The sequence below is a fragment of the Sinocyclocheilus rhinocerous genome, unplaced genomic scaffold, assembly GCF_001515625.1.
Source record: "Sinocyclocheilus rhinocerous isolate Xijiao unplaced genomic scaffold, SAMN03320098_v1.1 scaffold3000, whole genome shotgun sequence".
NCBI classification, from domain to species: Eukaryota; Metazoa; Chordata; class Actinopteri; order Cypriniformes; family Cyprinidae; genus Sinocyclocheilus; species Sinocyclocheilus rhinocerous.
In genome coordinates, this window is record NW_015639757.1 from 438,612 (window position 1) to 451,633 (window position 13,022).

General features: G+C 34.7%; 1 protein-coding gene and 1 long non-coding RNA gene across 4 annotated transcripts in view; one reads left to right on the forward strand and one right to left on the reverse strand.

Moving 5' to 3' along the window:
* Positions 1 to 11,700, reverse strand: part of LOC107751575 (RNA-binding Raly-like protein) — a 24,518-nt gene extending 12,818 nt beyond the window's left edge. For all 3 annotated transcript variants that reach the window (XR_001641269.1, XM_016567317.1, XM_016567318.1), the window contains exons 1-2: positions 11,663 to 11,700; positions 3,191 to 3,461 (exon numbers count right to left, since the gene is read on the reverse strand). Coding sequence is in view for 2 of the 3 variants with exons in the window: in XM_016567317.1 (XP_016422803.1) it covers positions 3,191 to 3,446 (256 nt within the window). In the remaining variant the exon portion in view is untranslated. The remainder of the gene's footprint in view (positions 1 to 3,190; positions 3,462 to 11,662) is intronic.
* Positions 5,367 to 6,285, forward strand: LOC107751577 (uncharacterized). The gene is made up of 3 exons (XR_001641270.1): positions 5,367 to 5,481; positions 5,593 to 5,659; positions 6,217 to 6,285. It is a non-coding gene; the product is annotated as an uncharacterized LOC107751577 (long non-coding RNA).
* Positions 11,701 to 13,022: the final 1,322 nt, after the last annotated feature.

Sequence of the window (13,022 nt, forward strand, 5' to 3'; positions counted from 1 at the left end):
GAAAGAAAGAAAGAAAGAAAGAAAGAAAGAAAGAAAGAAAGAAAGAAAGAAAGAAAGAAAGAAAGAAAGAAAGAAAGAAAGAAAGAAAGAAAGAAAGAAAGAAAGAAAGAAAGAAAAGATTTATAATCTTTAAAATATATTTCATCTGGCAGCATTGAAATATTTTTATTGTAAATAATATTATTTTATGATATTCAAGATTCAAGATTTTTTATTTGTCACATACATGGTTATATAGGGAATATATGACCAGCAGTGAAATGTAAGTCAGGTCCGCTCCATGGACAGTGCAATTATTAAAGAATACAAACACAAGAAAAATATATATAAATATAGATATGGAAAAAGTAAGATAAAAAATAAGAATAAAATAAAATGTTATTAATTACTATTGCATATTATTATATTAAATAATATAGTATTTTATTATATTAGTATTTTAATATTGTTAAAATGTATACTATAACTATATTAGGTTGCACCAAACATTTTTTTTTTTTTACTTAAACATCATTTGAGATCAAGTAGAAATAACTCCTTAAAGAAACAGCTGCATATTTTCTCACTTTTTACAACATATAAGTACATTTGGTTACTTGTCATTTAGAAGATGCTTTCTATGGGAGTTCCCCTGCGCTTAATTACAAACAAATGTTTTAATTGCATTTATTAAATGTATTTATTCATAATTAAAAAGATTTAATATATTTAAAAAAACTAAAATATAATATTGTGTAATTACTAACATTTCCTAAAAATGTTCATTTTAATTTACAAAGCTGCAAAAGTATTATTATACATATTCATATTTTATCGATTCTGTTACAAATCAAGTATTAAAAGCACTTATCAGAAATATGGTACTTATTTGTCTGTAAAATACTTACATCTCTGATTCCGCTTCCTTTTATGCATTGTTCTTCTGTACATGTCCATTAGGTTGTGCATACAATATTTTGAGGAATAAATTATTCCTTTCCCTTGAACTCACTTCACCGTAGTGACACTGTGAGAGACTGACTGAACAGAGTTCAGCATACAGGCATGCACCATTCCAGACCGTACCACCAACACATAACGGGGGTGTTGACAAATATGCAATAAAAATATGAAAAGAATCGAAACAATTATAATGTACTAATCAGGACCCAATAAATACTGTGGTTTTGCATCAATACAAACAAAATAAATACATAAATAAATAAAACATTATTTAAGACCATATATACTGTATAAGAACATACATATCTTTTACAAACATATACAGTATGGATAAATGTATGGCTAAATATATATCAACAGTAGATGCAGTTTATACTCTTGTCTCAGATTGTCTCTGATCTTGGATCATGTTGTACATCAAAAGAACAGCATCCCACAGCTGCTGTCATTCATTTGAAAAATCTTGGTAGTTATTGACATTATAAGCCCGGAGGCTATTCATGCAGAAATATGATTTTTCCTTTGAATTAAAGACAGGCTCTGAAATTGAATACATTGTGATGCCTTCATATCTGTCAGAGGGTTTCAGATACTGAAAAACAAATTATAGTGACATGAACACACAAACACACACACACACACACACACACACATCCGCTGTGACACTGATATTCTTATAAAAGCTTTTTATAAGACAAGCTACAGAAAATAATGATTCGAAGATTGTAAAGTCTGGAGATTCTAAATTGTTAGAAAAACTTAAGGTCATATTTCTGACTTATACTCTTTTTAATGCTTACGTAAATCTTGAGTTTGATACAATATGTTTTATTCATAGGTGTTCTTCAGATATTCAGACAAATATCAGATGGTGTTTTTATGAGATTTTAGAATTCCTCTGGAGTACTTTTAGATTCTGCTATACTTTAGAGTAAAATCAATCTGCATGAATTGAATAAGGTCAAGAGTTATGAATAAATCCTCCAAAAAAAGCATTTGTTATGAGTTGTCTTTGCCACTGCAGTGCCATGGATGTCTACGGTATATTTATATTGCCGTCTAGTGGTTGACATTGGCCAATTTCCATTCAGTAAAATGACATTTTGATATTTAGAAAAAAACACTGCAAAAAAATGGCACACTGCATCTCATTTAGTCAACAAACATATAGCATTGCAATAATTTAATTAATGAGACTCCATAATAAAATGCACGTATTAAAAACAGACTTTCTCCTCCACTGCACTATTTGTATATACATTTTTTCAGCTTTACGGTTCATGCCAGTTGACCTGTACTTCCTCTTGCCAACACAAGGGGGAAATAAAACACTGTAAATATGAGTCAGACAAATGCACTCACTTTCTACACCCTGGAAAAATAGTTAGGATAGATTCTTGAAACTAAAGATTTCTCTACTTTCTATGTACAAAACATTTTAGTAGCAGCATAGCCTTGCTAATTCAACAGGAAAGGGCTGCTTGATTTTCCAGTTTAAAATGTCATTTTTTGTTTGTTGTTGCTGTTGTTTTGTTAAAACTGTCAAATTTACAGACTTTCCTGTAAAAAAAAACGTTGACTTTTTATTTTTTAAACAGAATTATTCTGGTAACCACAGCTGCCTGTTCTTTCTGTAGAACTGACAGGAATTGATTGATTGATTGATTTTACATTGTATGTTTATTTTTAAAAATACTATGCTGATTTGGTTACTATTTTTTAAATAACTATATTAAAATGTGGAGCAGTGATCTCCCAAACTGACAAGCTGAAAGTGCCCTAAACCATCCAAAGCCATTTGAATTTTTCATCAAAATACTTTTTTTTTTCTTCTGAAATTAAACAAAACACTTTGCTGGTTACAAATGCTCAGCTCTGTATAAAATCAAGCAACTAATATTTTTTCACAAGGAAAGATCAAGTCATCTAAAAATAAATAAATAAAGCAGTTCAAAAAAAGGTAACAGTAACCTTAAGGAAAATCAGTCCAGCACAAAAGACCCACTGCTGCAACAGTGACAGCAGGAGTTTCATTTTTAATAAAGGATGATGAATATTTACCAGGTAGTCATGGGAACTGCTATGACCTAAGAACAACTGTCTCTGTGTCTGTAGATCTCACACCTTTCTTTCCTTTTCTCATTTTCTCCTGCTCTACTTTTTTCTACCTTCCTCCTCATTGAAATCATTGTCACCTGTTTGAGTCCAATCATTTACATCAATAAAAAGATAAATAAATTTCACTTACCTAAGGTCTGTCCAACAAGCACCCTGGTGTTCTCACCAGCCACAGCCAATCGAGCGTTCCTCTCGTAGGCATACTGGACGAAAGCAAAGCCCTTGTGCACAGAGCAGCCCGTAATCTTGCCATACTTGGCAAAAATGAGCTCAATGTCAGTTTTCTTGATCACAGCAGTGTTGAGGTTACCAATGAACACTCTTGAATTCAGAGAGCGAGGATCTGTCTTGTTTGTTATATTGCTGGTTTGAGTTTTCCCAGTCATTCTTCTCAGGATGTCCTGAAACATACATAAAAACAACATTAAAGGAAACTGTTTGAAACCTTAACATTGATATTTTTCCAGAAAACACAAAAGAGAACTTTAAAATAATAATTTTATAATAAGCTTTTTAAAATGCTTTGGCTGTGACCAACTCCAGAAGCTCTTATGACACCACATCTGTCTTTGACAGACAGGTCGACATGTAACCAGACTCTGCGGCAACTATATCAGCCAGGTCGACCCCTGCCAAAGTAATTATAGAGAGATTTCTTCCCGTACTTGTGCTAGGAAGGAAGTGCTGGTGAAACACCTCACTCTGTTATCAAAGAACCCGGGTTTACATTAGTATACCCATTATTCTTTTTCTAACTTCACTCGGTGTTTCACTTTGGGAGATATAGACCACTCCCGGATTGTACCCATATCACCCATAACAATTAAATGGGCCCAGACCTACTGGCTACCAGCACTGCATGTGCTCAGGATGGCTCAGACACGTCCAGTCTATAGAACTGCACAAAAGTGTGTGGCATAGCCCTACTAGCTGCTGAACAAATATCTGGAACAGAAACTCCCCTGAGTAAGGCCCACGATGTAGCCGTACCCCGTGTGGAATTGACTCTCGAGCCCTATTTCAGTTGTTCCAATTGTTTACCAAATACACCATTTTTAATTACAGAGATCCAATGCTTATGGATAAGTCTTTCTATAATGGATTTCAAGTCCTCATAATTTAGTAGTGAGTTATTGAGTTTCCAGTATCCTCCAATAAGTCTATGATTTTTACGTCCTGATAATACAATTTTAAAGCTAATGATTTTATGGTCAGTGAAAGCAGCCGGCAGTATAGATGTATCTATAATAAAAGGCTCTAAGTCTGAAGAAACCAACCAAAAGTCAATACTGGATTATTGAGAAATTTTTGTTGCTCCAAGTAAACTGCTTAGTTGAGGTTTTTTTTTTTTTTTTTTTACCCTCTAAATATCAATTAAGTCAAGACTGTAACTTAAACGTAAAAGATCACTAAACTCACTGTTTGCTCTAGGAGGGAATCTATCCATGGAACCATTAATGACCAAATAAAAGTCACCTCCAATAATTAATTTAGCATTAGGGTTGTTTTTCATGGTCGAGTTAACACAACTTTCAATTTCACCTAATAACAAAGTGTTTGCATCTTTTGAACAGTACCCATAAACATTAACTATAATGAATTTACAATCATTCACATAAATCAGTAATATTATCCAATGATCTTTAGAATCCCCTTTGCTCCACACATATTTTCCATGGAAAGTATGTGCTAAAATTGCAACTCCACCTGAGTGACTGGAGCCATGAGCTAACCACATTTCACCTCCCCATTGGTTTTTCCAAAAATTTAAGTCCTCACAAATGAGCCTCTTGAATGAAAATTAAGTCACTTTTGTATTCTTTGCAAAACAAGAAAAAAGGCTTTTGTTTGGACTAAGTTCCTCAAACCTCTGGCATTAATAGAACATAACTTTAAGACCATCAAACACGGCAAACTCGAACAAATAAAAAAGTATTATTAAAGAGAAAGAAAAAAAAGAAAGCTCTGCTTTTCTGTTTCTAAATTTGGAAATATATGCAAACAGCCAAATGGTAATTGTAAACTAAATAGTAAATAAAAAAGTGCTTATCTTCGAAACAATCATCCCTGATTTTGCTTCAAGCGAGCAGGAATCAAGTAGTATCCATTTTTTCTGGAACATTTCTCTTCCGTCAATGTATGCTTTAGAGCCGATGAAGTAAGCCTTTTTCCCTTCATTGCCTGCTTTTTGTACATAAGGTCATAGCAGTGCACAGGACGCTTTTTCTTCTTTTGTCAGGTCTTCTCCGAAGCATAGTTTGCGTTATTTGAGGTAGTCACTGTTTTTTGCACTTTTCCAGATGAAGTCTCTCACCCAGCAAAGCGCAAAAAGGAGGATAATGGCCCTCGCTCAACCCCACACTGGCCTGCCCAATCTGTGAGCTACATCCACCGCCTCACTCATCCTTGCCACGAGCTCAGGTTACCACTCCCTTGCAGATCTCCGTCACCTTGACCTTGCATTTTGAAGGAGTAATAGCCAAAGCCTATACAGAGAAACGTACAATACGCCATCTTGTCGCCCACCCCCAGCCTGTTGATGAGACAGAACAGAACACAACCTCTGCTCTGTGTGATACATAGGAGTTCTGGATGAACGGTGAGTAATACATCATTTCTGTGGACAATAGTCATAATTCAGAAAAAAAAATGACTGCTGAATTTACCTACTATAATTAGTAAATTCATCAATGTAGTATTTAGCCTTAACTCCACATTTTTTGCTTAACTCATTTATAAAAATACCTACTGTATGAGATCAGGTCTAGATATAATAAATGGATTGTCCCACTACCATTGTAAAAAATTTACTTTTTTAATTTTAAAATTATAGAGCAGTATTTGCCTGAAACTGATTTTAAGGGGCATTTGAGAGCATTACCTTACAAAAAAACATGGCAAGTCAAATAATTCAAACATACTAAGGACATGCACTCCACCCATTCACACCCTCCATATACAAAAATACTAATACATCTACAGCTAAATGTCTAACTTGCATTTTCAAATCTTCCTTACTATTGCTAATATTCTGCAGTTGCAATAAATGGAACGAAAACAAAAGATATTGTTTGCTGAGCTCTATTTATATACCTCTTTAAACATGATCCTGTGATCCTGTCAGAATTCTTTTAAACACTCTTTTTATGTATGCAGAGACTATAACATCTGGCAGATGCGGCAGCACTAGGGTTGACACCAGAGAAGACACCAGTCCGGATGAGCTGTGAGGAGCACTAGAGTGTGAGAATGCTGAGACGTGTTAAGTTCACACTCAAAAAAAAAGCTTCTGATATAATGCTTCTCCTGTCTTTCGCTGCAAGTGATAACAAAGCGTTTCTTCAGGAATCCCACCTGCATTCTCTTGCATGTATTAAATGTAAATATAACCAATAGTGCAAAATTATTGTTGTCAAGGGTTTAGCTGACATAAAGTACTGTCTACAACAGGGATCTCCAACCCTGCTCCTGGACAGCTGTCCTGCAGATTTCAGCTCTCATCTGAACCAGATAATCAGGGTTACTTGACAATATTGGAGCAAGGCTGGAATGGAAGTTTGCAGGAAGGTAGCTCTCCAAGAGTAGGGTTGCCCTGCTCTATAGGTTTAACTCGAAAAGAAAAGAAAAGAAAAGAAAAGAAAAGAAAAACGGTTTATCATGGGGAGACTGTTTCAAAAGTGAAAAATCCACTTTCACCTACAATTATGAAATGAAAACTGAATTTTCACAGCATTTAGCCCATGTCTGTTAGCTTTAAGGCTTCCTACACTATGTGTTTGGGGTCAGTAGGATTTTTTAAAATGTTTTTGAAAGAAGCTTCTAATGCTCACCAAGGCTGTATTTATTTGATTAAAAATACAGTAAAACAGTAATACTGTGAAATATTCTTACAATTTAAAATATTGTTGTATACATTACTATAATAATAAATGTTCAGCAGCCATTACTGCTGTCTTCAATGTCACATGATCCTTCAGAAATCATTCTAATATGCTGATTTGGTGCTCACGAAACATTTCTTATTATTATTAATGTTGGAAACAGTTGTTCTACTTAATATTTTTGTGGAAACTGTGATACATTTTTAAGTTTACTCAGATGAATAGAAAGTTCAAAAGAACAACATTTATTTGAAATACAGATCTTTTGTAACATTACAAATTACAAACCTAACCCTAACTATTTTTATAAAGAAGGAACAATGCAACTTTCTCAGATTCCTTCATATCAAATCTACCATTCAACTCACTAGAAACAAAAGAACTATTTCATCTGTGAGACGGTGAGTCAACTTCTTTGACTGATCCCCAGCAACACCAGAATCCTGCTCTCATGATTTCTACTGAATCACTGATGCATGAAAACCTTTTGCTTCCCTGTGTTAACAATAACCTCACCCCATTCTCTCAGGCTGACAGGCATGGCAGAGCTCTGGCATTGTGACTGGACATAACATTTCAATTCCCTTTCAAACTCCATCACTTCACCAGCTCCACTGAGCCCTTGCACAGTCTGTTATTCTATTATACATTCCTCATTCAAACACTCTCTACTCCCCACACAGTACAGTACTTCACACTTCTCCTAGATTTGTTGGTTAAGGGTGAATGTACGTGACCATCAAAATCAAATAAATGTGGCATCAAGCCATCTCCATTCTCCATTAAAAACATCTCATTTATGTAAACACATTTTAATAGTTTAAATTTAGTTATGAATTAAGTCAGCTTTAATTATATATACCGCTTTATACAATACAGATTGTTTCAAAGCAGCTTCACAGTTATTAGTAGATATTAGTATTAGTATATTAGCAGGTTGAAATTTACACAATAAATATTGTTATTTTTTCATTATATAAGGCTCCTTACCTAACTGTCAGCTAAAACCATTGTTTGTTTTAAATTTATAATTGAGGTTCAGTTATTAAATGTAAAATGACCAAAGAGGACTTCACATTAATTTTATAGAGTTCATCTTGTTGCTAGTCTAATTGTTCTGTATTGCAACAGGCTTTTCTTTTTTTGTTTTTTTTAAATAGCGGAATATATTATAAAATTACCAACTCAAATCAGTTTTTTTTTAAATGTCCACATACAGTGCAGTACTAACAGCTTCTGATTCTAAACTTGTGTTTATATCTCTTTATGGCTGTACAGTATAACTCTACAGTAGCTGTTCCTGATGCTGTGCTTGTCCGAATGACAGTTTCTGCATGAAAACTCTCAAACACTTCACACAGAATACATAAAAAACAATGTGAGACATCATCACAACAGCTCCTACCAATCCACTATACAGCACACCTCACCTACACTAAGCATTCACATCTACATTCATGAGATAATGAAGGATCATTTGATGTTTGCGATGTTCTAATGGAAATCGCAAAAGCAATAGAAGGCATAATGTTCTTTTGTTAACTATTTAGTGCCATGACATTCTTTTTAAAACCTTGCTTCTGGCATTAAGCAGACTTTTATTTATTCCTACAAAGTTATTCCCTCTGCTGGGTGATCCCAAATAGAGAGTAAATTCAACCTGGCATGTGTAATTGGGTCACTAGAGCAGTGACTAATTAGCTGGTAACACAATGAACTGCAGTTGACCTGACAGGTGCATTGCTTAGAAGAGACAATACAGGGTCAATGCAAGGTTGAAATCCATTCACTTTTACATGAACAGTGCGGATGACGCCATCCAGGACACTGAAATAGTCTCAAAACATCTCAATATAACAATAGAGTCTGTTGACATCACTAATAACTCTGAAAACAATATTATTTCCCTGTGGTTAATTTTTTTTTTTTTATTATTGTGAATGAAACATTTAAAATATGCAAAAACAAACTCACATATGATTACATTAAAGGGGTAATTCATTGCTTGCAAGATGGGGTTTTAACTTTCGTGTTGTGATGAAAATCTTTTACCTAATTTGTGTAATTTGGTCAAAATTGCTTGCAGCTCTCTCATTATGCTATATTATCACCAAATCTTGGATTCAGTCTTTGTCTTGTTTTCTTTCAATTAGCACAGGTTTTGTATTTGTAACTGAAAGAAAACATGTTGATGAAAGACTTCAGCACCCATAATGCACCTGGCTTGATCAGACTATCTGTGAGCAGGGATACAAAAATGTGGAAGAACAATCTGTAGGTTTCACAAAATCCGGCTGTCAAAAGTACACCTGATGATGCTTTTTACATTACTCAGCTGACTTGACTAGTAATTGGTGAAGGTAACAGAAAAATAATACACATTGTTCATTTACTTGACTGCCGATATTGTAACAATACAAAGCTGATTGAAAATCAGTGAACTCTCCCTTTAACAAAAAATTTTGAACAGGCGAGAAACTTCCACAAATACTAAATGAAAAGATTTGTGGGAGATTTAATCACTGCTAAATGGGTCATAGCCTGCTAGGTACAATTACTGCAGTGCCAAAGTCAATGAGGTCTGAGGATGATGGTTTATTCCGAGTAGGAGCAGACTCCATTTATCTCTTCATTCTCCATCTACAATGAACTTCCAAACAAACCGGAGGAATTAAATCACAATAGAGCATTGTGAAGATAGAAGACCAGACAGTAGGGGGATTCAGTGTGAAGCCTAATAGGCTGTGTTTCTGATATAACATGACAAAATTGGGTGGTTTATGCAATTGTCCTCCTCCTACTCACGTTTCTATTCTCAATAATGCTAGAGAGAAAGAGTATCTTTCATCCTGTGTAGGTGTCTACATAATAAAAGTTTGCTGGAAGAGATGTCCTGCATGGGAGTTTAGGGTTTCTCTGACTAGATAGAGATATTTCTGCCATCTCTACAGAAGCATACGTCATGATACTTACATCTTATTCCTGCTATTAAAACTGATATATATTGTTGTATATATATGCAGGTGCATCTCAATAAATTAGAATGTCGTGGAAAAGTTCATTTATTTCAGTAATTCAACTCAAATTGTGAAACTTGTATATTAAATAAATTCAATGCACACAGACTGAAGTAGTTTACATACTTTTATCTGTATTCATGTTTGTACGCAGAGAGTGAAGCTCTAAGGAAGACTCAGGAATTCTGTCCCGGTATCGTATGGTAGATACTCCCATCCTTTCTAGAATGCCCAATGAGAGATAAGCCTTACTCGGGGAAAGGATATTTCATGGCTGGCTTCCCCCACCTGTCCCTTACTGACACATTCTGAATAGTAAATCATTCTTTTCAGAATAACATACATCTTCTGCACTATATTCTCGACTCTAAAAGAACAATATAGATTAAAGAAAATGGGTTTGCAAGAAGACTGTGAGCATCTTATCTAGTTGAAGACATGACTGAATTATTATGCTTTAGCCCCTGTGCTTGTACAAAAGAAATATTGCAACTGGCTGAATAAAAAGAAAGGCAACTTTCATGAAAGTCATGAGATTTTTATTTTTTTTTCAAACTTAATTGGAAGTTTGGACTTTCCTTCTCAATAGTATCCCCTCATAGACCAATCATTTCAGACATGATTTAACCTCCTGAGACCCTGCGTCCTCATATGAGGACATTATATTTTAGTGAATTTCTATATAGAGACTATACATGCCACAGTTTTAAGTCTGGATGTCCTGTACAGAGCACATTCAGGGCTTTTCAGAGATACTAAATGTTTGGATGTTTCACCATGACCACTCCTTCTCCTTGGTCTTCAAAAATGTCTGAAATGTATCAAAAAAATAAATTGCTTTTGCCTATGCATGTTCATTCATGTCTTTTTATTTTATTTTATTTTTTAATTGAATCCCGATGTCCTCTACCAAGGACGTAGCATAACTTATGAATGAAATATCATTTTAAAATGTAAAAAAAAAATTTGTTTTTTTAATGCTCTAAACAATGTAATGACATGAAAAAAAAATAAAAAAATTCTAAAATGTTTTGCCAGGTCTCAAGAGGTTAAATAATGTCCAGTCCAGTCCAAAAATATGTATGGATGCAATGAATGAGATTGACCAACTGTGAAATGCAACAGATTGAAATAAATGAAGTGACAAACGCAGCCATTATTACACATTGCAGATTCAAAACGTTTTTCATTTCACATTATAGGTTCTTCAAATAAACTAGGTGTATTAGTTTCTGAGTCCTTTAAATCACAAGAACATACAGTAGATGTTTTAAAGAACGAGAGAACACTTAAGAAGGTTTTAATTTGGATAAAAAAAAGATTAAAACCGATTTTTAGTTCCTATAGTAACCTATTGGAACTATCTAATAAAATAAAATAAAACAAGCAAGAGGGAGTGCTGCAAACTTCGGAACCAACTCAAGAGTTATTAATCATGCATGCATTGAAAATAAATGTTTATAATAATTAAATAATTATTAGTAATAATTAATAAATGATTATTAGTGTAAAATTAATGGGACGTCAACATGATTTTTAAGACATCAAACGAAATAAAAAGTAGGCTATCTAGCACCTCTTTGAAAAAATAAATCTCTAACATCTAAAATGACCTCAAGAAATACATGAGGAAAAGCATCTCAACATTTAACAACGATCAAAACAATCGCGAAAGACATCAGCAGAAACACTGAAGCTACTCACCAATCACAGAATCCGAGCATCAGATGAGATGCGATGCGATGCGAGAGAGCGAGTGCTCAGCGCTGCGCTTCTGGATCGCTCAGATCTCAGCTTCACTGGATCATGTGACAGACAGCAGCTGCTGCACGCTTCATCATCCATCCGCGTGCCCATACTGCATCCATTCATCCACAGCTCACTGACAACTACATTTGTTTTATATAGCTGGGCGTTTCTTCAACTTCGGGCACTTTTATGTCCCAGGGGTTGATTTTTATTTAAGATAATGATGATGATGATTATGATTATGATAATACCTAATCAACTTGTTTTTTGTTTTTGTTTTTTTAACCTTGAAATATCGGTTTCAAAATCATTCTGATGGTACACTGACTTCTAATAAGGTGAATGGTTTCTGTTTCTTTCCCGCGCTCCCCCAGAACGTCTGCTCTGGTTTGGTCAGCTAGTACGAAATTCCGCGAAAAGAGCGAATTGTTTTACTGCCAAGTAGGGATAACTGCAGCAACAAACACACGTGTAAAGCAATCCACTGTAATTACGACAGTGAATATCGCTTACTTAACTGGGGGCCCCAAAGTCGCAAAAATAAACTACTTTGTGCTTTAATTACGACAAAATGAATAAATATTTGGTACAATTAGGCTATTTTGTTGGTTTTCTTTCTAAAAATGTCATATTTCATTGTTGATAATCATTCAACCATTTTAAAGCTTAGCATGTGCATAGTTTAAAGCTCATTTAAACTGATCATACGGTTTCACTAAAACCCAAATGGAATTTTAAAAAAAATCAGGATGTATTTTTTCCAATATCACTCACAGGTCTCTGATTCAATAAAAAAAATTTTTTTACATGTGTTGCAGTGATTCAGACTGTCTAACATTTTTATAGATTCTAGAGGAGCAACAAAACTACAACTTTATCTTAAATTAAATCTTTGAGAATAACCTGAAGTGTACCAGACAACTCCATCTGAACCAACAGCTGAAAATGTTCCTCTTGGGTTGTCAAGCCTTTGAACCTGTCACGGTGCGTGCGGGGAGGTGAAGTGAGGACTCAAGTGCAGGATGAATGGTTCTTTATTTTAATAAAATGAAACAAAAGCCAAACTCAAACCACCCCGAGGGGGAAAAACAGACAGGCAGGCTAGGAACTGCACTACATGCAGACATAACACACACACACACACACAATGAAAAACGACAGATCAGCACAGGATTACAGACACCAGGAGAATAAATGGGAAACCAAACGAGGCTAACGAGGGAGACACAGGTGGAGCAACTTAAACAATAATGGGGTAACAAGATGGGCGGGGTCAGACAATAGACAGGAGAGAGCACATGGCAACAAACAAACA